At 48.2% G+C, this 27,644-nt stretch overlaps 3 protein-coding genes, 1 long non-coding RNA gene and 1 pseudogene across 4 annotated transcripts in view; 3 read left to right on the top strand and 2 right to left on the bottom strand.

The window, feature by feature from the left end:
- The window catches only part of Cers5 (ceramide synthase 5), a 28,493-nt gene extending 27,382 nt beyond the window's left edge, over positions 1 to 1,111 (top strand). Inside the window, 1 exon segment of the mRNA XM_085678586.2 lies at positions 283 to 1,111. Coding sequence (XP_085534712.2) covers positions 283 to 498 — 216 coding nt within the window. The 3' untranslated portion in view covers positions 499 to 1,111.
- A 10,528-nt stretch (positions 1,112 to 11,639) lies between these two features.
- Positions 11,640 to 12,198, top strand: LOC125407479 (peptidyl-prolyl cis-trans isomerase-like 3 pseudogene; annotated as a pseudogene).
- Positions 12,199 to 14,151: 1,953 nt separating this feature from the next.
- Positions 14,152 to 16,850, bottom strand: Cox14 (cytochrome c oxidase assembly factor COX14). Its single transcript, XM_048444581.2, has 2 exons — positions 16,694 to 16,850; positions 14,152 to 14,553 (listed from the first exon to the last, which is right to left on the bottom strand). The coding sequence occupies exon 2, from the start codon at positions 14,543 to 14,545 to the stop codon at positions 14,372 to 14,374; it is 174 nt and encodes a 57-aa protein (XP_048300538.1). The 5' UTR covers positions 14,546 to 14,553; positions 16,694 to 16,850; the 3' UTR covers positions 14,152 to 14,371.
- Positions 16,507 to 21,834, top strand: LOC125407217 (uncharacterized). The gene is made up of 2 exons (XR_007234144.3): positions 16,507 to 16,606; positions 16,874 to 21,834. It is a non-coding gene; the product is annotated as an uncharacterized LOC125407217 (long non-coding RNA).
- On the bottom strand, positions 17,455 to 24,920 carry Gpd1 (glycerol-3-phosphate dehydrogenase 1). The gene is made up of 8 exons (XM_048444580.2): positions 24,766 to 24,920; positions 24,110 to 24,287; positions 23,140 to 23,280; positions 22,324 to 22,462; positions 21,887 to 21,999; positions 20,530 to 20,763; positions 20,137 to 20,243; positions 17,455 to 19,299 (listed from the first exon to the last, which is right to left on the bottom strand). The coding sequence occupies exons 1-8, from the start codon at positions 24,804 to 24,806 to the stop codon at positions 19,203 to 19,205; spliced, it is 1,050 nt and encodes a 349-aa protein (XP_048300537.1). The 5' UTR covers positions 24,807 to 24,920; the 3' UTR covers positions 17,455 to 19,202.
- Positions 24,921 to 27,644: the final 2,724 nt, after the last annotated feature.

Genomic DNA, 27,644 nt, shown 5'->3' with positions numbered 1-27,644 from the left:
AATGCAGTGCCCACGGTCATCAGAGATAAAACCAAGACAAGTCATTTATATTGGCCTTCCAGTTCTTTGTGGTGGAAGAGGGAAAAAGTGCTGGAGTTTTCCTCACAAAAAGCAGGCAAAATATATTCACAGTGGCATCCAATGGTTTAGATAATATTTTGAATCAGCTATCACCTGAATATAGGCTAGATCAGAAACTGTGCAAAAGTGACCTTTCTGAGATTGGTCCTGTGATTCTATGAAGAGTGGCATAATTATTGCCTTTGGTCCTGCCCCACTCAGGTGTCTAAGGATGATCGCAGTGACGTAGAAAGCAGCTCAGAGGAAGAAGATGAGACCAGCCACACAAACAACCTCTCTGGCCGCAGCTCCAGCAATGGTGCCAACTGTGTGAATGGCCACATGGGAGGCAGCCACTGGGCTGAAGAGCATGGGACTTGTAAGGCTGTTGGCAACCCGCTCTTTGGGGCCTCCCCACATCTGCAGGCCTGCGACTAGATGGACTGCAAGGCACGGAGGAGAATCAAAGAAACAATTTCGTGTTTTAAAGAAACTCTGCTGTTTTGTATTTAATACCCCTGGTCCTTTCAGTAATGTTATTTGCTCTGTGTTTGTATGTGTTTGCGTGTTTGTGCATTGTGCATGTGGATGAGTTTCATCGACAGGTTTGGGGCACAATTCTGGACCACTAGGCATGGCCTAGTCCCTTCTGAACCCACCTCAAACCAGCGTTGGCTGCATCTTTGTCTCCAGACCATCTGCGTCCTTGTCCCACGGCTCTTGAGGCTCTAAGTTCCTGGTCCATCTAATAAATGGTGCCACCAGATCCAGCTCAGAACCTTGGGAACAGTTCTTCTGCAGCAGGAAGCAATGTTCACCTGATGAAGAACTCTGGCTGGATACCCAGGATCACTGTGGCCTCTAGCTGCTTCCCCTTCCCACCATCTGGTAGTGACAGGGACAACTACTCATGCCCTGCTTTTTACTCAATGGTACGCAGGGAGGGGGTGGAGAAGGATGAGCTAAGATGTGGAGAGCAGCAGCCACTAGGTGTGCTGTTAACGGTTTTATACTATTGTTTACTCTCTGTAATTAAAGTGTTTCAACTCTTCTCTACTGTCTTCATCTCTTTAGTGACTGTTATTAATGCCCTGGTTAAATTTGGGATTGTTTGGAGACAGGGTCTGCGAGACTGGCCTCAGACCTGACAGTCTGCTGTCTGAACCTCCTTGGTGCTGGGCTTATAGACATACACCATAAGATTTTTTTCCCTAGGGGCTGGAAAGATGGTTCAGCAGTTAAGAGCACAGACTGATTTTGCAGGGGTTTGGTTTCTAGCACCCAGCCACATAGGGCAGCTCAAAACTGCCCATAACTCCAGTTCTGAGGATCTGATGCCTACTTTGGGCTTCACTGTCACCTGTATGGGTGTATACATAAAATAAGTTTTTTTAAATAATTCTAATTCAAAAAAAATTTGGACATCAAAATTTTCTGTCTCGGCATGCTAAGAAAAGTTAGCCAAAATGGCTACATCTTTGATCTTTATATCTTAAGAAAAAAGTGAGGGGCTGGAAAGATGGCTCAGTGGTTAAGAGCATTGCCTGCTCTTCCAAAGGTCCTGAGTTCAATTCCCAGCAACCACATGGTGGCTCACAACCATCTGTAATGAGGTCTGGTGCCCTCTTCTGGCTTGCAGTCATACACGCCAACAGAATATTGTATACATAATAAATAAATATTTTTAAAAAGTGACATGTTTAATTGGTGTGCTGGCTACTTTTATGTCAGCTTGACACAATTATATAGTCATTTTGGAAAAGGGAACCTCAGCTGAGAAAGTGCCCCAACTGTATTGGCCTGTGGGCAAACCTAATGGTGCATTTTCTAACTTGATTGATGAATGAGGGGTGGGAGGACACACGACCACAGCCCGTTGTGGGTGGGGTCATCCCTGAGCTGATGGTCCTGGGTGCTGTAAGAAAACAGGGTGAAGTCTGGCAGTGGTGGTGCACGCCTTTAATCCAGCACTCAGGAAGCAGAGGCAGGAGGATCTCTTGAGTTCGAGGCCAGCCTGGTCTACAAAGTGAGTTCCAGGACAGGCTCCAACTCCAGAGATAGTTGACATGATACAGCAAGGTGAGAAAACTATGAAGACAAAGCCAACAAGCAGCTCCCCTCATGGCCACTGCATCAGCTCTTGCCTCCAGGTTCCTGACCTGTTTGAGTTCCTGTCCTGAGTTCCTTTTCTCCCCAAGTTGCTTTTGGTTGTAGTGTTTGATCACAGCAGCAGAAACTCTAAGACAAATGGCCACAGCAACATTGCTCAGCAGATAAATGTAACAAACAAAGGAGAGTCTGGGAGAAGCTAAGACATCCTTAGAACACCTGTTCTCACCACAGAGCCATGGGTATGCCATGTTCTTAGTTCTCTTTTGTGTTTTAACCCATGGAGAAAGTAGTCCTAATCCAGATTTTTCTCATGGAGTAATTATATTCCAGAATAGTTTTCTGCTTGGTGGTCATTTAAGTTATAAAAATATCTCTAGAGAGTGTCAGAGAGATGGCTAAGAGCTTAAGAGCACTGACTGCTCTTCCAGAGGTCCTAATTCCCAGCAACCACACGGTGGCTCACAACCATCTATAATGAGATCTGGTGCCCTCTTCTGGCCTGCAGGCGTTCATGCAGGCAGAACACTGTATACATAAAATCTTTTTTAAAAAAAATCTCTAGAGGCTTTATGTACACGGTGATGGTGAAAAAGTTCGGAAGTGCTGTGTCAGCTTTAGTGCTTGTAATCGAGTAATCGAGCACTTGGCTGAAACACGAATTTGAGGCCAGCCTGAGCTACACAGTAGAGACTTTATCACAATAAAAAGGAAATAAAGTGGGGCCGGGGAGTTTAATGGTTCAGAGCACGTACTGCTGCTCTTCCAGAGTGTGGAGGGCCGGACCACATTCTCCATTGCTTCTAGGAACAAAGGTAGAGATTGACCTCTGTGACCCCAAGGTGTGGCGGTACACGCCTTTAGTCCTGATGCCTGGGCGGCAGAGGCAGATTGACCTCTGTGACCTCAAGGCGTGGTAGTATACGCCTTTGGTCCCAATGCCTGGGAGGCAGAGACAAGCAGATCTCTGTGAGTTCAAGGTGATGTAGCACACGCCTTTAATCCCAGCGCACGTGCTTGGTAACTCTACCGCTGCGTCCCTGCCTACTCCCGAGGCATCATCTGGGATAATGGGCAGTGAACCAATCAAAGAGTGACACGTCCAAAGCAGGGTCTGTTTCCTATATAAGGGATGGGTTCCATCTTATCTGGGTCTCCGCCATGTTGGCTGATGCCCGCTCTCCCAAGGGGCATTAAAGCTTTACTGCAGAAGTATCCTATGTGTACCGCGTGGTTCTTGCTGGCGAGACGGTAGCGCGGGACACCAGAGGACCCACAGGTGGCTCACAAACATCTAGGGTTCCAGCTCCAGGGATATTTGACAGTTCTGGGCACATGCGTATTTGCATACACCCATACATGATTAAAATAATAAAACAGTACTTCGCCTGTAGCACACACTTAGTTCAGCACTCTGGACACAGAGGCAGGCAGACTTAGTGAGCTTGAGGCCAGTTGAAGCTAGACGATGAGACACTACCTTTTTGTTTTTGTTTTTTGAGACAAGGTTTCTCTGTAGCTTTGGAGCCTGTCCTGGAACTCGCTCTTGTAGACCAGGCTGGCCTCAAACTCCCAGAGATCTGCCAGCCTCTGCATCCTGAGTGCTGGGATTAAAGGCATGTGCCACCACCGCCTGGCTTATTTATCTATTTTTAAAGGAAATGGAAAGGAAGATTCTGGACTGAGAAGATAACTCAGTGGATAAAAGCCTCATGACATGAGTTTGATCCCTGGGCCCCACATAGTAGGAGAGAACCAACTCCTTCCTGCAAGATGTCATTAGACACCCCCCCACACACACACACACAAATAGGCATGCTAACTCACTAAGGTAGAGACAGTGGCACTAAACATGTAAGATGCTGGTTTTCAAATACTGAGGGTCAGGGAACAGGAGTTTCTGAGCAGTCATTTTGTCACAGCTAATCAGGAAGGCTGGCAGTGCTTCTGAAAGCTGAGAAGCCAGGTGCATGCCTTTAATCCCAGCATTCTGTGAATTCGAGGCCTGGCTATCTAGGGTCACAGTAAGACTGTCTAGAACTGACACATCCATTTGTATTTTTTAGCTGTATTTTTAATCTATGCTGGGTGTGTGTTTGATGAGAGCAGGCCCTGAACTGAAGCTGTGCCATTGAAGGGTCTATTGTATCCCCATCCCCTTCATCTTTGCTTCCCAGCCACTGCGATAAGAAAATCTCTGCTGTACCCCAACAGCAGAGCCAAGTGTAATAGACTGAAACAGGAGCCTATTAGAATTGCCTTTGTTCCCTGACTCTACCCTTTCCCCTTTTATTGGATTAATTTTTTAAACTGTTTATTATTGTGTATGCAAGTGAGTCGTGTTCTTGTGTAGAAGTCAGAGGACAACCTGCAGGAGCCAGTTCCTTCTACCATGGGTCTGAGGGATCAAATTCAAGCCATCAGGCTTACACAGCGAGTGTTTCTTTGCTGCTGAGCCACCCCACCAGCCTGGGGTGTTACTAATTTTACTGAGTAGAGAGTGTTTTCTATATTCTGGGCACCAGTGTTTACTTTGCTTTATCATTACTATGATTGTATATACATACTTGTATGCATGATATGCAGATGTCAAAGGACAACTTTGTGGAGTCCGTCCTCACCTTCTGCTTTTGTGTGGCCCTGGGGATTGAACTCAGGTCCCCAGGCTCAAGCAGCCAGCACCTTTACCTTCTGAGCCATTTGGAATTTAGTAGTGATTAAGAATCATTGTTGTGTGAAGTATCAGGCACGTTTCTCCAGAGAAATCCCAGATGGTAATCTGAAATTAGTTTCGTGTATGTGTGTGTGATGTGCGTTTATATGTGTGTGTGCATGCGATGTATGGTATTTTGCCTGCATGTATGTATGTCTGATGCCAGAAGAAAGTGCTAGATCCCCTGAATTGGAGTTACAGATGGTTGTGAACCACCATATGGATGCTGGGAATCAAAGTCAGGTCCTCTGGAAGAGAAGCCAATGCTCTTACCTGTTGAGCCATCTCTCCAGCTCAGAAGAAGGCAAGCTGGTATTTCCCAGACTACACAGGAAACACGTGTAAGCTTTCAAATTCACATGAAGTGGGGACGGGGTTTAGAATTCTCCAGCCTCTGGTTCCACAGCCCCAGTACATAAACATCCTTGCTTTTTCTTTGCTGAATGAATGGATTGTTTTTAATCTTTTTCCTAAGGACTATTTTCTTCCAGGGTCTCTACTTTAACTGGCAGAGCTCTGTAATCAGCTCCCTCCACGTAGCTAGTCTTGTGCATGCGTGTGTGTGTGTGTGTGTGTGTGTGTGTGGTTTTTCAAGACAGGGTTTCTTTGTAGCTTTGGAGCCTGTCCTGGAACTAGCTCTTGTAGACCAGGCTGGCCTCGAACTCCCAGGGATCCTCCTGCCTCTGCCTCCCAAGTACTGGGATTAAAGGCGTGCGCCATCACCGTCCGGCTCATGTAGCTAGTCTTGTTTATTATATTTCCTTTTTTAAAATTAATTTCTTTGTTTTTGGAGGTAGGTTTTCTCTGTGTAGTCCTGGCTGTCCTGGAACACAGAGATCAGCCTTCCTCTCTGCTTCTCGAGTGCCACCATGCCTGACTGGGTTTATTTACTTTAATTGTATGCGTATGAGTGTTTTACCTGTATGTATGTCTTTGTGCATGTGTGCCTGATACCCAGAGAGGCCAGAAAAGGGCAATGGGTTCCCTGGAACTGGAGTTACAGATAGCTGTTATGTGGGTGCTGGGAACTGAACTCAGGTCCTCTGGAAGAGTAGCCAGTGCTCTTAACCTCTGAGCCGTCTCTCCGGCCCCACTGTCTATTGGATTTAAACCAAAGCCCTTACGTTACTGTGCTTTGCCTCATCTCCCCCAGGAGCTGTGTTAAGTCATACTGTATTATTTTTAGTTTCCAGTTCTGTCTTTTATGTCTCTTTCTTGGAAGCTCATCTGTTTCTGGATGCTGGTCTCAGGATATTTTAGTCTGCGTTAAGCCAGCACGTGTTTCTTTCATACACTCCCCCATCACTCTAAGCATAATTCCATTCCTTTTCTGCCCAGCAAAGTCCTAATGCTGCTTTGTTTTCCATTATTTTAAATTTAATTTAGGGTTCTGGAGAGATGGCTCAGTGGTTAAGACCAATTACTGCTCTTGCAGAGGACCCAGGTTTGGTTCTCAGCACCCACATGGTGGCTCATAGCCCTCTGTAACTCTAACCCCAGGGGATCCTATGCCCTCCTCTGGCCTCTGTAAGGTCCTGTATGTACATGGTACACATAAACTAATGCAAGTATACACACATACACTATAAACAAAGAAATGAAAAGTATTTGTTTATTAAGTCTTCAGAGATAAGGTCTCACTCTGTGGCCCTGGCTCTCATGGAACCATGTAATCTTCTAGGCTGGCCTCAACCTCCTGAGTATTCTGACTTCCACACAAATAAATAAGTGTGGTGAAACATTTTTAAAAACCTCATGTTGGTCCTCACATTGTTCTTCCAAGTGGTTTGTCTGACCTTACTGTCAAAACATTATTTGACAGCTGTTTGGATGTGGTATCTTTAGAGAGCTCTGTGAACCCCTTCCCAACACTCCGGCCACTCCCCAGTGTGTCCGTCCACATCCCACCTTCACATTCTCTTTAAATATATTTTTTAAATATTTTATTTATGTGTATGGGTGTTTTGCTTCCATGTATGTCCATGTACTGTGTGCTTGCATGGTGCTGGTGGAGACCAGAAGAGGCCATCAGATCCCCTGGAACTGGAGTTACAGATGGTTGTGAACAGCTATGTGGGTGCTGGGACTCAAACCCCAATCCTCTGAAAAAGCAACCCAATGTTACTAACCACTGAGTCATCCTTTCCAGTCCCTTCTTTTTCTTTTTTTTTAAGTTCTGTTTATTTATTTATTTTTGAGACAGGATTTCTATGTAGCCTTGGCTGTCCTGAAACTTTCTATGTAGACCAGGCTGGCCTCGAACTCACAGAGAGCCACTTGCCTCTCCCCCCCCCCCCAAGTGTTGGGATTAAAGCGGTGCACCACCACTTCCTGGCTGAGATACTGCTTTAAAAATTTTTTTGTATGTGTGTGCATGTCACAGCACACATGTAGCAGTCAGAGGATAACTGTGGGTATTAGTACCCGCTTTTCACCATATGAGTCCTTGGAGCTCATGTCAGGCCTGATGGCAGCAAGCACTTTTACCCACTGTCCCTTGACATATTTTTATAAGTTTAGAATTTAGAGTCTTTGATACAGGTCAGGTTCTCTACATTATATACAGATTATATAGTCTTTTCTATATTATGATCACATTCTTTCACTCTGAAATATAAACACATCCTGGAACTTTGTGTGTTAAAAAAAAAGTATTTAAAATCCTACTAATCTTTTACTCCTTGAGATGGCCATTCTGAAGACAGCAGAAAGCTGGTGTTTAAACCATGAATATGACTTACTCCCTCTATCACACTGCTTCCTCTGGTAGACAGCCCTACTTCACCCTGGTCAACACACGTGATCTTTATTTACTATTAGGACTGGATAAGGTCACTTTTTTTTTCTTTTGAGACAGTCCCACTGTGTAGCCTGGCTGGCCTGGAACTCCCTATGTAGATCAGGCTGGCCTGGAACTCTCAGAGATCTCCCTATCTCTGCCTCTGGAATTAAAATCAGGCGCCACCATGCCTGGCAAGTGTCACTATTTAGATATGCATGAGTTTAAACCTTGGTCCAGGACATCCTAATACATCTGTTCTCTGTACAAACTGTACCTTGGTCCTAATATATTTGCTCTCTAACTGGTTTTTCCTGCCTCTTCCTGGTGGGGTGGGCATTGCACATATAAAAATCAAATAAAACGAAACCTTTAGAAAGTTGTACTTTTTTATTTGTACTTTTTTTTTTTAGCTCTTTTTGTACTGGAACTTGCTCTGAAGAGTAGGTGATTCATCTGTCTGCCTTTCCCTATTGAGTGCTGGGATTAAAGGTGTATGCCACTACCACCCAGCTAATTAAAAATTTTTAAAAGATGTATGGTGGAGTGTTCTCGAGACAGGGTTTCTCTGTGTAGCCCTGGCTGTCCTGCAACTCACTCTGTAGACCAGGCTGGCTTCGAACTCAGAGTTCCACCTGCCGCTGCCTCCCAAGTGCTGGGATTAAAGGTGTGTGCCACCACTGCCCAGCTAAAGATTTATTTTTATGTGTGTGTCTTTTGCCTGCATGTATATTTGCACCATGTGCTTGCAGTGCCCATGATAGTCAGAAGAGGAAGTCAGATCCTTTATAACTGGATTACAGATGATTCATTATTGCTACACAGGTGCTGGGAACTGAACCTGGGTCCTCTGCCAGAGAAAGAACAATCTTTGGATTGTCGAGGGGGTCCTGTAGCACAAATAATAAAAAACACAGAGACAGATATTGGGGATCAGGATGAAAATCAGAAAAGCAAAGCAGCTAAGACTTAGAGAAGTCTTAACCTCTACCAAGGCAGGGCAAGGCTACAGACTGAGCCCTGAGCCTGTCTCCTCCCATTTTAAAAAAATTATTTATTTATTATGTATACAATGTTCTGTCTGCATGTATGCCTGCCTGCCAGAAGAGGGTACCAGGTCTCATAGATGGTTGTGAGCCACCATGTGGTTGCTGGGAACTGAACTCAGGACCTCTGGAAGAACAGCCAGTGCTCTTAACCTCTGAGCCATCTCTCCAGCCTTCTCCTCCCGTTTTATATTCCCCTGTCATGCTGGGATTAAAGGCATGTGACTCCTTAGTACTGAGATAAAGTTGTGAGCCACCACCACTACCTGGATCTGTTTCTGCATTGATCTTGTGTAGCCTGGGTAGCCTTCATCAAGAGATCCATCTGCCTCTGTCTCCCAAATCCTGGGATTAAAGGTGTGTGACACCACTGCCTGGCCTCTGTGGCTTAATTTTACCCTCTGATCTTCAGGCAAGCTTTATTTAAGACATAAATAGCGCAGTCCTGACCCAGTCACAGAAGAAGCAAGATGTGACTGCCTCACTGAATAAGGTACCTAGCCACGTGGCTAACATAGACAAGAATGATGGGCTAATATAAATTATGAGTTAATAAAAAGCCTGAGCTAATGGGCCAATCAGTTTATAACTAATGTAGACTTCTGTGTTATTTATTTGGGACTTAGCGATTGTGGGAACAAGGCAGGATAGAAAATTCAGTCAACAAATGGCGCCCATGTGGACAACTGTATCCACATAAAGCCTGAAAGAGCTTGGGAAGTTATTCTAGACAAAAAAGAAGAGAGTTAAGCATGAATTGTTGATAGCATTTTCTCAGATGGGCTCTGCTTGCTAGAGGCAAGCACTCTCATTTAAGAGAGGCTGACTCAGCTTTAGCTGTAAAACCTTGCAGCTCTTTTAAGAGGTCCTGCCACGAAACACTTAAATGGTGTTGATGAAAAGTTGACCGCATGCTTTTTGGTTTTCAGCTGTAGCAGGAAAAAAGCTGCACCACTTTAAAATGTCGGCTTTCTGGGCCGTCCTGCCAGCACAAACTCTGACTCTTTCAGGCAGGCAGTCCAACTACAGAGCATTTGAGTGTGGCTTGTGAGCACAATGCTGCAGCTTGCTTGCTGGCAGGGACCTTGAAACACCATAGAGTTGTGGCAATAAACATAGCTACAGCCAGGTACCTCCGCCCTGAGGCTGGAATCTCAGAAAGCTAAGGAATGGGCTGGATCCAGCCGTCAAAGCCACAGCTTTAATCCAAGCCATATTGCTTAGCAAATCAAAGACTCGTGTGGTCAGAAAAAGAGTATACAGTAAAGAGAAATTCAAAGACGAGAAAACCTCTAAATGGTTTACAGTGTGTTAAAAATATATGCAGGCTTAGGAGAAAAAAGAAAAAGGTTAAAGTCCTCAAAATAAAAAAGAGAGTAGTTGGGTGTGGTGGCACACACCTTTAATCCTAACACTTGGAAGACAGAGGCAGGCAGACCTCTGTGTGTTTAAGGCGTGGTGGCACACACCTTTAATCCCAGCACTTAGGAGGCAAAGGTAGGCAGATTTCTGTGAGTTCAAGGACAACCTAGTATACAGAGTAAATTCCAGGACAAAGATACACAAATAAATTCTGTCTCAAAAAGCCAAAAATTAAAAATAAAAATAAAAGAAACAGAGGTTAAAATAAAGCCATATAAAGATACACAGAGAGTCTAGATACTGTATGTTATTATGTTCCCTTTGAATAGTTTGAATGCTGAGGAAGGAGCAACAGCTGCTAAAAGATATTTGTTTATAAATGCTGCTGAATTAATCCAAGATAGCTATTTTGAAAATACCTTGACTTCAAAACTGAAGTCAAAAGATATGTTACTTTGGAGAAGAGGTTTTGCTTTTGTTTCCACAGAAAATGAGAAGCTATGGATTTATTCTGAGCAAAGAAAAATCAGGTTTGATCAAGGTAGATCATCTGAGAAATCTCCAGTAGGAACAGATAGCCCAGATGTCTGAATTCTACATCCAGAACAGATTCAAGATGCTGCCTGAGATGATCAAGCCTCACAGGATACTCTAGTCAAGACTTGATCATAACTCTAAATTTTCTTTAGGTTCCCATAAGAATATCAGCACCCCCCAACCAGCAGGAAGTAGCCTGGAGAACTATGCCCACATTCCCCAAAAATGGACTATGGATATTTTCCTTTGTTTAGAATGTTGGTTACAAGTTGTTATGGCTAATGGTCAGGAGAAAAGCGAAACAAAAGATATCAGATTCAGAGTTCTTGTTATTTAAAAAAAAAAAAGAGGGGGAAGAGGTGTGGGACAATTGTCTGTGTTCTGTCAACTATATTTTAAATAAATGCTGATTGGTCAGTAGCCAGGCAGGAAGTATAGGTAATACAACCAGACAGGAAGTAGAGGTGGGTCAATGAGAACAGGAGAATGCTGGGAAGAAGGAAGCCCATTCCTCTGAAGTCCTAGCCTAGCCACAGAAGAAGCAAGATGTGACTGCCTCGCTGAATAAGGTACCGAGCCACGTGGCTAACATAAACAAGAACGATGGCTAATATAAGTTGTAAGAGTTAGTAAGAAGCCTGAGGACTCCACTGACCCATGTAAGGCTGTGGGTGGTTGTTTCTCAGTGTTCCTGTCTGTGGTGCTGAGAGCACAGACTGACCAGGAAGTGGGGGATCTCTGCTGAGACTGACCAGGAAGTGGGGGATCTCTGCCGGGGCCACATGCTCCACTTCTGGTGGGGCAAAAGCACTTGCTCATTTGCAGCCAGCAGACATGCCGGCACCTGCGGTCAGGCTTTTCGGTTTCAGAGCAGAGGTGGCTCTGAGCGAAGTGGGCAAGTGTGAGGCAACAGCATTTCTCCTTTGATTTGTGCACTCCCTGCCTCGCTGCACCCATATTTTATTTCCTGGGATGCTTGTGGTGAACTCTTGGACTGGAGAGGGACTTGATAGGAGAATACATACTAGTACTAATGCCTGCTACTACGGGAAGGGTGCTTTTAAATACGATTGTCAGGATCAGGAACTCATCTTCAGGTTTTCTGTGCAAATCTTCCTGGAGCCATGGAGAGAGGACGTCTGTGACATTGCACACAGATGTGGGAGATGTCAAAATAGAAGTCTTCTGTAAGATGACACCTAAGACGTGAGAATTTCTTGGTTCTTTGTGCCAATAATTACTACAATGGCTGTGTATTTCATAGGAACATCAAGGGTTTCATGGTTCAGACAGGAGACCCAACAGACAGTTTGAGGACGAGTACAGCGAGTACCTGAAGCACAGTGTTAGAGGTGCTGTACCTATGGCTAATAATGGCCCAAATACCAACGGATCTCAGTTCTTCATCACCTATGGCAAGCAGCTGCATCTGGACATGAAGTACACAGTGCTTGGAAAGGTCACAGATGGTCTGGAGACTTTGGATGAACTGGAGAAGTTACCAGTGAACGAGAAGACATACAGACCTCTTAATGACGTACACATCAAGCACACAACTATTCATGCCAACCCATTTGCTCAGTAGCTACAGCAGACCTAGACAGACACTGGCAAACTCTTCACTGGAACACGCCCACTGTCCTTTATCTAGTTCTAATTATGTCGGAGATGGAGGTCCTTCTGGTGTTTACAGTAATGACATCTGTCAGGGAGGCCCATAGTGTTCACCCCAAGTCGTGAGCATATTCTGTACCACTGCTGTTATTCAGTGTTTAAATTCAAAGCAATGCCTTCTTTAAAAAAAAAAAATAAGAAGAAGAAGCCTGAGATAATGGGCCAATCAGTTCTTACAACAACAACAAAAAAGACATAAATATCACTATACTGTATTTGAGGAGCAGAGGCAGAAAGGGCAGTGCAAGTTCAAGGTCAGTCGGGCCCAAACAGCTACATGAGACCCTGCCTCAAAAACTAAGTAACAAAAAGTAAACATATGGTTCATAGTAAGCAAAGTTCTAAAAGGAATGGGGGCAGGAATCTCTCCTTTTGGTGAGGCTTTTCTTGAATGCACCTTTTTATATTTTATTTGATGGGGGATGGGGCACACATACATACCATGGTACACATGCGGTAGGGGTGGGCGCACATGCCATGGTGCATATGTGGCCGGAAGACTTGTGAGGTCAGTTCTCACACCCACCATGTGGGTCTCCAGGCCTGGCCAAAGACTCCCATTAAGCTATCTCACCTCCCTTGAGTACACTGTTCTTTCAAATCCTCTTTCAATCTCTGCAAGAGCTATATGCAGACTGAGAGGCACTAAGTAGCAGGGTTCAAAATCTACCCTTCCATGTTGGCTTTATCACGTGATCTGCTTTACTACATGCTAGCCAACAATCCTTCATGATCTAGCGCTATTCCACATTGCTGCATTAGACCTAAACAATAAGGGCCTGCCTTCCCTGGTCCAGACAAATGGCCCCATTCCTTAGACGCAGTAATTGGTCACTTGCCCAGAATGGTTTTTCTCAAGTGGTCTGCATAGATGCTAGTACAGAGGCTGGAGTTATGTCTCAGAGGCAGCATGCATGTTTACTTACGGTATGCACAAGGCCGTACGCCAAGAGGTAAGCAAAGAACCTGGGTGGTGGTGGCGTACGCCTTTAATCCCAGCACTCGGGAGGCAGAGGCAGGCAAATCTCAGTCCCAGGCCAGCCTGGTCTACAGAACTAGTTTCAGGACAGCTAGGACTGTTGCACAGAGAAACCTTATCTCGAAAAACCAGAGTTAAGCAAATCAACAAATTCTGGAACAGCTTTTCTCTGAGATGCTACAGCCCTATAATACTGATAAAACTGATCTTAATCCATGGATGATAACTGAGTTCCATGAACCCATGTGTAGTGGTTTGAACAAGAATGGCCCTTACAGACATGAATATTTGAATCCTTGATCCTCCAACTGTTGAACGGTTTGGAAAGGATTAGGAGGTGTGGCCATTTCAGGAGGTGTGTCAGTGGGGTGGGTCATTCCCAGTTAGTTCTCTGTCTTGTGCCTGTGGATCCCATGTTAAGCTCTCGCCTGTCTGCCATACGCCCTACCAGGATGGTCATGGGCTCACCCTCTGGAACTGTAAGGTCCAAATGAACTCTCCTATGAGTTGCCTTGGTGTCTTCACAGCAATAGAAAAGATACTGCCAGGCTTGGGAGGCAGAGGCATGAGGATCTCTGTGAGTTCAAAGTTAGCCTGGTCTACAGAGTTTCAGGACAGCCAAGGCTACATAGAGACCCTGTCTGAAACAACAACGGAGGTAAAGTAACTAAGACACCAGGCTATGATTAGAAAACTGGAGGTCAAGGCTCTACCTCCAATCCAAACACTCTTTTTTCATTTTTTTTTTGCGAGAGTCTCTCTGTATAGCCATGACTGTCCTCAAACTCACAGAGATCCGCCTATCTCTGCCTCCCGAATGCTAAGATTAAAGGTGTGCACCATAGCACCCAGCTCCAAACTTTCTTTGGCTACACAAAAACACTAAGACACAAACATGGCAAAATATTTAATCTCTGTAATGAGCCTCAACCTCACACTGCCACTTATCCGACAGCCTTCACAAACTGTCAAAACTGCCCAAGTCAGGAGGACCACAGAAACCACGGCATTTTAGTCCAGCAGATTTGAGAGCCATCGTGGCCCTAGCTCTTGCCGTGGATGTGGATGGTGTGCAGGGGAGGTCTTTCCATCTCATGTCTCAAGCCTGAGCTCTACAGGACTCCCGATGTCTTCTGCTCTTCTGCAGCCTGGCGCCTGGCACTACGCAGCTGCAAATAACGGTAGGCTCGGACACTGCAGAGGTAACCCCCGTACACAGTGAGCAGCATCATGGAGGCAGAGAAGGTCTTGTAGCCAATGTCAGCTAACTGCTTGGCAGTTGGCATGTCTTCCCCTACAAAACACAGACTGGAGTTGGTCTCTAGGACAGGCCTCATCTCCCTGCTTAGAGCCATTTGTTATCGTCTACATCTTTATTTCATTGATGCATCCTGCGACAGTGACCCCACGTGTAGCTCTCGGACTTAAAGGGTGAATAAAGGCTGCACGTGAGGTACACAGAAGGCCGGGAGCAGGCGCATCTGAATGCCGTCACACCCAACACTCAGCCCTCCTTGTTTGTGCTTTAAAAAATGATTAGCCCACCCAGACACCCAGACTGTGCTGGGAATCAAACCCAGGTCCTCGAGAAGAACAGTAAGTGCTCTTAACTGCTGAGCCACCTCTCCAACCTCAGAACATCTGAATCAGACCACTTAATTGTGGTAGTCCAATTCTACCCTCATGTTAAGACCCGAGGGTAGACTCAAGCATGCAGAGAGAGGGTGGGTCCTAGTCTGTTTAGTGATACTGAATAAATCTCCTTTTTCTGTTTTTCACTATTAATCTGGCTTTTTCAGTTCCCTGAGACGTATTAGGACTTTCAGGACACAGCAGTTTAGGACTACCTGATAAACAGGAGACTGTCTCCAGTTAGGTCCAGGGCTGAAGTCAATTTAGTGCAGTGAACTGGGAGAGGAGCTCTAGGCATTTGGTAAACACTGGGCTCCAGCAGGCTTTAAATCCTGCAACATCCCTGTGTCTAGTATTCTTCCAGATCAGAGAAAAACTGGTTACTAAGAGCATCACAGCCGCTTCACCCCAAAGATAAGAATTAAAATTCTTAGAATTTAGATGGTGGGATTACGAGAATGGGAAGGTAATGAGATCAAGAAAATTCTAGGGGGCTGGAGAGATAGCTCAGTGGTTAAGAGCACTGGCTGCTCTTCCAGAGGTCCTGAGTTCAATTCCCAGCAACCACATGGTGGCTCACAGCCATCTGTAATGAGACCTGGCGCCCTCTTCTGGCATGCAGGTATACATACAGACAGAATATTGTATACATAATAAATAAATCTGAAAGAAAGAAAAGAAGGAAGGAAGGAAGAAAATTCTAAGTGTTTGGACTTTTTTGAGAGTCTTGCTCTGTAGCCTCGGCTAGCCGCTCGATCCTCCTTTCTCTGCCCACTGAGTGCTGGAGTCACCGGGTACCAGTCTGGCATGCTGGTTCCATCTTGTTCGCTGACAAAGATCTAAGTATGTTCTAAAATGGGATGGAGCATGCACAAAGCCGGAGGTTCAATCCCCAGCAATAAATTTAATGGAGGAAATCCCAGTACCCAGGATGTGCAGGCAGGAGGATCCAAATTCGAGATCAGCCTTAGCTACTTAATGAATCCCAGGCCAGTATGGGCTACATGAGACCCTGTTCCAAAAAAAGTGCGGAGGGGTTGATACAAACAGAAGTAAATCCAGGATAAACTCAGAAAAACTGAAATTAGAAGCTCAGGTACAAGGATCAACTTTGGAAATAAGAGAAACTTTTGAGATTGGCAAAACGTTTCGTATGACATCTGATGCGCATTTTTTTTAACAAAAGCTGTTAGGAAATGTAGGAATGAACTGCAGGTTACAGAAAAAAAAATAAGGAAGGAATAATCATGATAAATGCCACAAGGGTGCAATCGCAAGGGTTGTGAGACTGACTTTCTGCCCTCAAACGTGATAGAGCTCAAGGCTCGTGTTTCTGGAAAGTTCAGAGCCACTCATGATAGACCCTTCGCTCTAGTTCTGGGTTTGGTCCGAAACACTGCCCAACTGAATCAAACACACACAAAAATAAAAATCATTTGGAGTTCACAGAAAAGAGCTTGTGACTCAGAAAAGGAAAGCAGGGGACCCCATAGTGTGTCAGATCGGCAGGTAATGAAGACCGCAGAGACGCGGCTTTGCGTGAGAAGCTGGCGGAAGCTCTGGGGTTGGGCTGCATTTATAGGAAGACAGGCAGATTTAGCAGAGGGAGGGCAGTCAGGTCGCGGTCACGCCAGGAAGACGGTATGGCCAAGGCAGTCAGGGGACCCGGCGGTCGCGGTCGCAGCCACCCTGGCAGCGCGCTCTCAAGGGCACAGGTGAAGACTGGGGGAGCGGGCGAGCCGGGGAGCTTGGGAGGGAAGCGGGGAGAGCGGGAGAACGGAGCCTCCTAGTCCGCCGCCTACCTGGATGCTGCAGCTGGGCCGCGTCAGTCCGCCACTTGGAGTCAGAGCCGGGCGGCAGAAACCACACGAGCGCCTCAGTCACTGGTGCGAAGCCCTGGCCGTGACCCCGCACCCCTGCGAAAACCCGCCCACTGGGGCGGGAGCCGGCTTCAAATTTCCGTTTCCGTCTCTCTCTTCCAGGCTCCGCACGCTCAGACTCGTCTTCCTTTCCGAAAGGCCCATTGAATTCTGGGGGTTGTGGTTCTGCTCCATCAAAAAGCGCTTCTTGGTACCCCATACTTGGAAAACCGGAAAATTTTTAGCCAATCCCCAGTTACGGTACTGTGACGTAAACTGTAGCTAGGGAGAGTCTCTCGGACTCCTCCAGACACGGACCGTGCGCCCCCTAGTGCTTGGAGCGGCCCTTTACTGGGTGATCCGTACCGGACCTGCACTATGGGGCCACAGCACGAGGAGGGACTCGCTAGTGTTTCTGCTTTGTGCGCAGCCTCCTTGTATGCAGGCTGCGTTGCAGAGCCCCTAAAAAGCGCTGGGGGAAGACTGGGTGACAGCTTGGATGGAGGAGGGGAATAGGACGCGCAAGCGGGGGCGACGGGAAAAAGGAGGGGGTATAGTTGGATGCCAGTGCTGATTGATGCCCGAGAGTGGCTGCTGTTATCTAAGAACTCTTTCTTTCACATTGAGTAAAACATGCATGCAGTGATACATGACCCCGCACCCTGCCACATGCACCGGCGCAAAAACCTCGCCAACTCTTCCAGTTTCTGGAAAAACCACACTTTATTGGGTGGACAAGTGGCCTGACAGAAGGCCTCAGATTCACAGTTGACTGACTGATCAGAGTACAGGTGATGGAATCTGTGTCTGCATCCTACCCCAGCCTCCTGGGAGGCAGCTCTAAATTCAGTCAATGCGTGGGAGGGTTCCGGCCCAGCACGAAGGATGAAAGGGCTCCCCCTCTTCACCTTACCCGACCTTCATTGGTAAGACCGAATCCTTAAGGGCTAGGCGCAGAGAAGCGCTTGGCATTTTACTGTGTTAGTTTAACATAAAGCTGGCGAGCCACAGTGTGCCAGTTATTGCCACACACGAAATAGAGACCCCTGCTGGAGGAAGAAGCCTCTCGACTCTCAGGGGCTATTTATAGCTAGGGCTCCAGGCTGCTGATCTGTGACATTCTCCGGCTGCCCCGGCCTTGGAAAAAGGCCAGTGCAGAGCACACTTCCCATCCCCCATCCTGTTCTTCCCTCACCCCAGGGCAAGCAGTTTGCAGTGGTCCCTCCCTTGACTTTCCCAGCTCCTGGTGTGTGGTCAGTGCTTCACGAGGACCTCATTCCAAGGAGAGCTGGCACTGGACTATCAAGAGCCACCAGCCACTGTGGAAACATACTGAACCTTGGGGCTACTTCAGATGCTGACTAGCACTCCTGGCAGTCTGAGGACAGCTGAAGGCAAAGAGTCAAGAATATGGGATGGATGAAGGAGCTGAAGCAGATGAGTATGAATCCTGCATTGTGTTACACAAGAAGGTGGTGATGACACTAAAGAGAAGTGGCCTTGTGGGGAGGACCCTGAGAAGAAAGATGGGGTTGGGATGTCTTGTCAGCAGTAGGAGAGGCTAGCTGACACTTCCCCCAGCCAGAGCTACTGACCAAGAGGGCGGGACAAATAAGAAGGTCAGGGGAGCCTGGGTGATCTGAGCCTGCTATGAAAAAGTGTAGCTAGCTCTGTCAGCAGATTAAATTCCTGCTCCCCAAAGAGGGTGTGGTGACCTGGTACAAGCAAGGAAAAGCTTTGAAAGGTCACACAGGGTGGAGAGGCGCTGACTGGCGAAGCTCGAGGAACCAGGAAGTCATTGGGAAGCATGGCAAGCCCCCGGGCCAGAGATGCCAGTCTGGAGCAACTCTTGTGCCAGAGTAGCCTGGGGGAGGGGGAAAGAATGAGCAGAGGCTTCTCAGAATGCAATTGTTGCTAGGAGAAGTTAAAAGGAAGTTGTTGGAGATCTTTGTATTTTGCTAGCAAACACTGAGATCATTGATGCTGCGTGTGGCCTAGCAGAGGTCAGCCATGGGGTCTCCGGGTCTCTGTCAGCTCAGGTGTCCAGACCCTTCCCTTGGCAGCCTTTGCCTCCTCGTTCTTCCTGTGGCTAAAGTACTTCTTCAGTCACTTAATGGACTGGGGACAAAGTCCCAGTGTGTGTGAGGCAGCAACCGGCAGCCCTTGCCCTGCACCTTCCCTTCCCCCCCATCCCACCCCTGGAGCAGGCAGCAGTGGGGCTTGATTCTACACTTCCCAGAGGACAGCGAGGAAGCACCAATCCTGAAGGGGCCACAGGCTCTGCAGCAATCCTGTATCTCCAGGTGCGTAGCTGAGGCCCACAGCCTCAGTGCCCTTCAGTGAGGACCCTGCTGGCTGGGAGTCCTGGAGCTCGGTCTTAGGACAGCTGTCACAAGCTTCTGCTTGTCTCCGATGGGGCAAAGGAGCTGCCTGTCCTGCGCCCTGGCTCCACTCACATGTGTTCTGGGTGGTTCTGCAGGCAGTGAATGAATTCACCCACTGGCTGACCTTCGTAGCACACTTTGTACACAGCCGTGAACAAAGGAAACCTAGAGTGAGAAGGAGACTCGGCTTAGTTCCCCACAAACACCCACACCCATGCAGTCCAGACCCCAGGCCTAAGCCACCACTTCCCTAGCCTCTGGGAGTTCAGGCAGAAGGCAGATGTCATCTCTCAGTTACCACCTGCCAGGAATCTGAATTCCTAACCATAGGATTTGGGGGTGCTATCTGCCCTGATCCTTACCATACTGTACTTACTTATCTGAGTCCCAGGCTTTCAGAGATTTTTGTTTTAGACTGAGTAACCCTCTAACTCTCTGGGCCTCAGTGCCATTGGCTGTTAAATGGGTCCAGTATGATAAAGTAGCAACGATGTAGTTATTTATATTTGATGTGACAGTATACTGTGCCTGTTACTTCTTGTCATCCTCGAGTGGCTATTTCCTATCCTCAAAGTCACGAGCTGTCCTTCTGAACCTGCGCCATACCCTCTTTCATCTGGGATTCTCTCTGTGCTCCCTGGAAAGGAGCACTTTGAGGCAGAGCCTGTCCTCATCAGCACCCAGGACAGGTGTCGGGGGACAGAAATGGTGGTTTTGGGGGAACAGACAAAGGGGTAAAACAGTCAAGTGAGTTTTCCTGTCCTAGAACTCCAGCTCCTAGAGCAGGGGAGGGAGGACAGCGCAGAAAGTAGAGACTGAGCAAAAGGGTCCAAACAGCTACTGTAAAGATCACAACAAGAAGGTGAGCTGGCCGAGGATACCCCAGACTCTGCAAGCCCTCTCTGTCCGTCACATAGGTCGTGTGGGGTTCAAAAAGATTCCCCAAGAGGAGTGGCAATCAACTTCTAGCTCCCACCCCTAGGGGCCGTGGCAAACACTCACTTGTCCACAAGGCCCTTGTGTTGAAGGATGCTGTGCAGCTCCCGGGCTGTCTGGGGCCCCTGAAGCTTCTGCCCATTCAGCATCTCTTTCTCCAGCTGCTCAATGGACTGTGAAGAAAAGGACACGTGGATGGAAGTGAGAGCAGGTCTGTCTGAGCAGGAAAGTCGCGGTCTTGCGGGGATCCCCTTCAGGGCCTCGAGCAGCACTGTGCGGGCAAGTCCTCAGCCACTGAGCAGCATTCCAGGCCGTGTCCATTTTTGCTTGCCTGCCTGCTTTTGAGTCAGGGTCTGGCTACACAGCTCAGGCTGGCCTCGTGGGCATCACTCTCCTGCCTCAGCCTCCCAGATACCACCTCCCTGTTGATCACCCACACCTCGATTCCAGCATGCCTACTTTTCCAGTGCGAGCAAAAGCCTCCGCCACCTTGCGGTTCCGCCCTCCATAGCAGGTAGTGATGAGGTCAGCCACGCCACAGCTCTCCAGGAAGGTGGCCGAGGACACAGAGCCACTGCAGAAGAGTTTGGCAAAGGCGATCATCTCCATGAGCCCCAGCCGGATCACTGCCGCCTTGGTGTTGTCACCAAAGCCGAGCCCGTCACAGAAGCCAGCCCCGACGGCCACTATATTCTTTGAGGAGTAGAAGGGCAGGGGTGAGAAAGTTTCCTCTCCAGAGGCTCCGTGGTGTTATCATATCAATCCCGACACGCCCACTAAGTGAAGTATGACGTGACCTCTTAAACTGTGTCCTCTGCCTCCTGATTTCCCATTTTAAAACATGCCTTTTCCTCTCACTCTCTGTGTATGTGTGTGTGTGTGTGTGTGTGTGTCTGTGTCTGTGTCTGTGCAGATATATCTGTGTGTCTGTGTGTAGAAGCCACAGATTGACATGGTTTTCCTCAATCACTTTTCACCTTTATTATTTTTGCCAGACAAGGCCTCATCATGAACTTGAGCTGGCCTAGAACTCTCTATGTAGACCAGCTGGCCTCAAACTCACAGAGATCCGCCTGTCTCAGCCTCCCGAGTGCTGGGATTAAAAGCGTGTGTCACCACCACCACCAGGCCTTGTTTTATTTTGTTTTCTTTTTAGACAGTGACTCACTATGTAGCCCTGATTGGCCTCAAAGTCACAGATACTTGCCTACCGCTCCCAAGTGCTGGGGTTAAAGATACATGCCACCACAGTTCTGGCTATCAACTTTGTGGGTACCCTGGACATCTTGTCTCCCGTTAACCTGGACATCTCTTCGACTTGGACTATCACAGGGACCCAGGACTAGGTATGTCTCAAAGGGGCACTAATAAGAGTGCAGGAAGACCCACTGGAGAAGAGTCAGCAGAGGTTACCCTGACTTTGCTTAAGGGTCTTCTGTGTGTAAGGGAAGATGTGATGTGGAGATGGAAATATTGACCAAGAGCAAGAGTTGGTCCCAGCAACCTTGAAGAGCTGAGCTGGGCCCTCTGGGGACTGCTCCCTGAAGATGAAAGGCTTTCAGCCAATAGCCTCTTGGGCACCGCCCATTAGGGCGTGGTCTGAGGTGCCCTGCGTGGACTGATAAGCATGGATGGAGACGCCCTTGCTCTCTTGGGTGGTGGTCGGAGTTTTGTTCACAGCTTCTAGCGCCCACAGAGGAGAAGATCGCGGCTCTCTACCCTTATTGGGAGTTTTCCCCCCAAATAAATATTTGTTATCCTTTATTCCGGGCTCTCATGGACTTCCCTCATTATGCCTTCAACTCTCAACTCTCACCTTCAAGGCCCCACAAATCTCCACTGTATCCACCTCTTGTACTACAGTGATGCGGAAGTTGGGCGTCTGCATCAGCTCCTTCAGGAGCTGTCCCTGGGCCACATCCTTGCAGCCTAAAATGGAGAGGGGTAAGGCTTTTTATTTTTATCTTTAAAACGGGCTCTTGCTGTGTTGCCCAGGCTGGCCTGGAACTCCTGGGCTCGAGAAATCCTCCTGCTTCAGTCTCCTGAGTAGCTGGGACTATAGGTGCACACCACTGCACAAGTACCTGGCAAAGGGAAAATTGACTGTCCCTCACACACCAGTCAAAGCAAGAGGCACAGCCCCTCCCCCATGCCCCGCCCCCACCCTCAGCTCTGTTGCTTTCTTCTTTCCCTGCCCAGTGGGATTAGCTTGGGAAGCAGCTCGAGCTTCGTGGTGTGGACAGGGGCTCTCACCAATGGTTGTCTCACAGAACTTCTCCTCGGCCACCTCGCTGGCAATGTTGGCCCCCATCAGCACACTCATGGGGATGCCAAGGCGTTCCCCAATCACTTCAGAGATGAGCTTCAGCCCTTTGGGGCCCTCGTCTACCCCCTGGGCATAGGATGGGGCTCAGGCCAGCTGTCTTTTATACCCAGCTAAGGGTTTCCCTCCTAAGAGTTGCCTCCTCCAAGCCCACTGCTTATCTGTGTCCATCTCCAGAGGTGCTGCCCCCACCCCACCCAGCCCAGACTTGCTATGAGGACACTAGATAGCAGTGACCAACCAGTCCCATCAGACTCTCCCCGCACACTCTCAACCAACCTTCCTCCCCAAAGTAGTGTACTTCTCACATCCTCAAAGAACTCTCTAGACGCCCCAGCCCACTTCCAGCCCAAGGACTGTTCTAAACCAGATGCTCCGTCATCTCCCAAGCCAGCTCACTTCTCTCTAAACTAAACTAAACTCTAACACATCCGCCTCCAAAGCTGGGTTGTTTTCCTCAAGCAACCTGGCAGCTGACTCTTTCTCCTCCCTCCCTTCCTCCCTCTCTCCCTCCCTCCCTTTTCCTGTGTTGGGGGATTGAACCCAGGACCTCATGCATGCTAGGTAAATTCTCCACCACTAAGCCACACTCCCAGCCCCAACTGCTTTCTTAACTCTCTCCAAAGCCGGTTGCTCCCATCTCTGGATTCTTTCTGTTTATTCTTTTCTGCTTACTTCACTTACTGCCCAAACCCCACAACAGTTAGCTGCATTCCACCCCCACCCCCAGTATGGGTCCCTGTTACCTTAATAAGCGATATGCCAATCGTATTGGCCTTCAAGTGACCTTTGAGCTGGTCACAAATCTTGCCAATGAACTGATGGGGCACCACGAAGATCAGGATGTCAGCACCTGTTGCAGCCTGGACCACATCTGGGATAGCCACCTGTGGGAACACCAGATGCTCATGTGTCTAGAAGAACTCTCCTTGTCCCTAGGGGGACTTCATTCAATTCTGAGCCAGTCTTCAAGCCAAAGAGTGGTGTTGGGAGAGAGAGGGCACTTGAGACTGAACTGAAAGATCAGAGCTTCTTGTGTTCCCTGTCCCCAGCTGTCATGCGTCCTTCGCTCCAGCTCTCCTGGGTCCCTAAGGCCTCTGGGAGCACTCCTGGCTACAGCTACTCTTAGCCCTTGGCTATGGGTCAGTGAAGATTGCCAAAGGCAGCCGAGGCTTGGCAGGAGGAAGAGGCCAAGTAAGATTTCACCACTGCTTCTTAGGGGCCCTGACTCGGCAGGGAGAACCCACGTCTTTGTACCTATTCTCTGCTCCCCTTTTCTAGGCCAGGAAAGAACCATATAGATTTGACCAGAGACCAAAAGTCCAATGATCGGCCTTCAGATCTGCTAATAACCAGTGAATGAGTAACAGGATTAGGGGTCGGGGCAGATGTGAGAGACTGAACTCAAGTCTGGGAGCCTGAGAACCAGCCTTTGGTTGCCATGGAGACCAACTTCTCCCTCTCCCCTCCTTTTCTGTCTAAGCATCTATAAGGGGAGGTACAGTCAGATCCAGAAAGAGCCCAAAGGGACAGTTTAGAGGCTGCGCGAGGCGAGGGCACTCCAGGTCTAGAGCATCCCACCTGAGATACTCCCCCAGGCCAGCCAGCACCTAAAGTGGCCTCCTCTCCGGAGGAGACACCTCAAAGACAGATTTGAGTGTCTGTTTCACACTCTCCCTTGCCTCCCTCTCTCCTCACAACGAGTTGGGGGCTCACCACATTGGGGGGCAGCTTGTGCCCTGGCAGGTATTTAACATTCTCATGCTGCGAGTTGATGATCTCAGTTAGCTTTCTGCCCCCGATGTCTTCCTCAAACACCCACATGGTCACTCGCGGGTCAAAGTGTGCCAGGCGAGCTGCATTGCTACCCACAATCTTGGCGATGGCTGAGCCCCTATTGGGAGGGGAAACACAGGAAAGTGGAGTAGGGGGGAAGAGAGGAAAGAGTCTTCTAGGTAGGACCTCAAAAAACTTGTTGGATTTTTTACGACCTACCTCTTGTCACCCCCTCCCCGCCCCCATCTGTGGCAATAGGGAGGAGATTCAGTCTACCCTAGTCTTTGCCGTTGGGGTGGAGGGCCAACTTTCTGACCCCACCCCAAACTCTAGCAGCTTTTCAGGCAGGGATAGGAGCAGAGAGCCGTCTGCTCACCTTCCTATGGTGAACAGGTGCAGCTGCCCAGGCAGGCGCAGCGAGGGAGGGCTGGGCACAGTGCACCGTAAGCACTGGAGATCACAGCAGGAGTCCAGCAGGCTCCGGAGGGCATTTCCTACCTTCTGCCTGCTTCCCACCCACCCAGCCTCCCTCTGGGGAGCCCCTCTGTCTTTCGAGGAGCCTGCCCTTCACCCATGCCCTTCAGAGAATCGCTTACCAGTTCCCAGAGCCGACAATGCAGACTTTCTTGCCAGCCATGGTGCCGCTTCTAGCTTCTCTGCCCCAGCGGGTGTAGGCTCTGAGTATTTAACTCCACCACACGTGGGTGCAGCCAAGCTCCGCCTCTGAGGTGGCCCAGACGCTGGCGCCTAGGGATAGGGAGTTTGGCCCAGAAAAAGGGGAGTAAAGGGTAGAGACAGGTGGGGAACAGGAGTGGGGCAGAGATTAGATCAGCTTTTCCTCTCCAGTTTGCAGCAGACGGTGCTGGCCAGTTTCTTCTCTTTTGCCTCGGCTTTAGTGTCCCACCTACTTGCTATGGGCTAATCTTGAGACTGGCCAAGAACCAGTCCCCACTTTTTCCTTGGTTCCCAGCATTAAAATAAATCTCAACTAGCAGACTTGGGCATGGTGATGCACTCTATGAGTTCAAGTCCAACCTGGTCTACAGAGCGAGACTCTCGTCTCAAAAAAAGTAAGGAAGAAAGGAGAAAAAAAGGAACTAGCATTAGTGACAAACATGGGGATATTCAAAGGCAACTCTTCACCTCTCGCACTAACACTAACACACTAGCACACACCTCCCCCTGATCCTCACGGCTCCAATTTTGTTCTCTAGCATTCATTCTCCTGGCGGTGATTGGGTGAGAGAGTTAGGGAATGTGGCGCACACCTTTAATCCCAGCCCTTGGGAAGCAGAGGCAGGTGGATCTCTGTGAGTTTGTGGCCATCCTGGTCTACAGAGTGAATTCCGGGACAGCCAGGGCTACACAGAGAAACCCTGTCTTGAAAAAGTCAAAGAGAACAAGGTCATCTTGGGTCATAGTAGGGACTCCCAATGAATCACTTCACCTCAGATAATCCCTATTTGAAGGTCTATAGAGGGAAGACAAGAAAGGTCAAAGGTAGGCCTCCACTGCCACGTGGCCCACAGTTCTTCCAGGCTTCAGGAAAGGGCAGAGAGGTGGTGGCCAGCATGTGTGCTGTCCCAGAGAGCCTTGATGTTTCCTTCAATTTCTTTTCTCTGCTTCTGCCTAGCCCACTGGGAGCCTTAAGTTAAACAGCTGTTTACAGAACCAGAAAGGGGAAGACAAGACAAGCTTAGAGCAGCACTGTCTCCGGGAGCTCTGTGGTACCCGTGTCTCCGGGAGCTCTGTGGTCTCCGATGCCCATCAGTGACTTTGGGGGAGGGGAGAAAGTCAATCCATATCTTGCAGTTTAGGCTCCATGACATCCATGGCTGTTTGACTAAGGGGAGGAGCTTGGGTTTCCAAGCCACTCTGGAAAGCAGTGCTGCACCTTGACCCACAGGGCAGACACCACTGTATGCTCATGTGCAGACCTCCTGGCTTGGCAAGCCAATAAGCGGGTGTTGCCACCCTCCAGGCTACCACTGGCCAGTAATAGTAATCAGCACTAGGTTAGAGGGGAGTCTCGGAGGAGCCGGGGGTAAGAATAAGTGAGTAGGAGGTCAAGGCTAGAAGCATGTCTTTTCTCAGTTCGGGATTCCACAGAAAAAGCCCACTGTATTATTATGGCCAGGCAGTCCCTATGAAACATGAAATCAGTTGGTTGTTTTTCTTCTAACAAGTTCCTCTAATGCAGAGCTACCCTCCCACAGAGCACTCCTTTATCACACTGGCACTGAGACGAAGGCTCCAGTGCCAGGCTGCCAGCTGGGAGCACTGATTATGAGCGGTGGAAGAAAGGATGTTCCTGTCCCTGGCACATATGATTGGAACCCTAAAGAATGGGCATTTATGCATGAAATGAATGCCTTGCTTTGGCCTAAATGTTCCCATCTTTTTGTCCCTCCAGTCCTATTAGGTAGTGTAGAGAAACAAAGCACGTGGCCATCTACACAGGAATAACAGGAAGTTATCTGTGCCGCTGAAGCTTCTCCACGAGCCAGCTCTAGAGTACCTGCTTGAAATTCATGATTCAAGAGCTGGAGAGATGGCTCAGTGGTTAAGAGCACTGACTGCTTTTTCAGAGGACCTGGGTCCAATTCCCAGCATCCATATGGCTAGTTACAACTGTCTGTAACTCCAGTTCCAGGGAACTTGACACCCATGGCAAAACACCAGTGAACATAAAATAAATATAAATAAAAAAGAAATTCATGATTCATTAGTCACTCATTAAACAATTAGCCTGAGTAAGCCTATGTCTGTGCCCTTGACATCCAATTTCTCTATCCCAAGTTATTATACCTCTTTCCCTTCTCAACTCTCAGAAACCAGTATGTTCTAGATTGAGTAGATAGACAAGGCTGGCACATTTCCACCCACCTACTCAATGGCTAAGATTTTATTTATTCTTGTGAAACAGGGTCTATGAAGTCCTTGCTGACCTCGGACTCACAGAGATCCTCCTGCCTTAGTGCCAATGTGCTGCACTAATGGGTAAGAACTGTTCCCCTTCCTGGACGAGGGCACAGCAGGAAGCAGTGAGCCCCCAGGTGAAAGTAGGCAGAACTATAGATTCCTGAGCAGCAGCCAGGCAACCCTCTACTCAGCACAAGGCTAAAGCAGCCATTCCACACTGGGCTTATGAACATACTTTTTACATTGGACATTATAATACACATCTGTCATCTCCACTTGGGGGCTGAGGCAGGTGGACAGCGAGTTTAAGGTCGACCTTGGTTACACACAGAGACCCCTATCACAAGAATATAACACAAAGAAAATCCTGGGGCCTTTAGAAGTGGAACCTCTAAAGGCAGATCAGTAAATTGGTGGTTTTGTACAGAAAATACAAATGCCTGCTGTCACCAGGGCCTTGGCAACAGCCGAATGGACTTGTGCCCTAGGGAGAGTAGGGCCTGGTTTCATCAACACGAAGGGGCCACAGACACCAAGGACAGGTTGTTCCAGC

The sequence above is a fragment of the Myodes glareolus genome, chromosome 19 (assembly GCF_982192425.1).
Source record: "Myodes glareolus chromosome 19, mMyoGla1.1, whole genome shotgun sequence".
In the NCBI taxonomy this organism is placed as follows: domain Eukaryota; kingdom Metazoa; phylum Chordata; class Mammalia; order Rodentia; family Cricetidae; genus Myodes; species Myodes glareolus.
This window is presented reverse-complemented; position numbering and strand designations above follow the sequence as displayed.

Excerpts from the sequence above, each read along its gene's own strand:
- Cox14 (XM_048444581.2), bottom strand. The coding sequence starts at position 14,545 with ATGCCAACTGCCAAGCAGTTAGCTGACATTGGCTACAAGACCTTCTCT.
- Gpd1 (XM_048444580.2), bottom strand. The coding sequence starts at position 24,806 with ATGGCTGGCAAGAAAGTCTGCATTGTCGGCTCTGGGAACTG. Across the intron at positions 23,281-24,109 it reads ACAAGCTGCCCCCCAATGTG|GTGGCTATCCCAGATGTGGT; the intron begins GTGAGCCCCCAA and ends GTGTTCCCACAG. Across the intron at positions 19,300-20,136 it reads CACAAGGGCCTTGTGGACAA|GTTTCCTTTGTTCACGGCTG; the intron begins GTGAGTGTTTGC and ends TTCTCACTCTAG.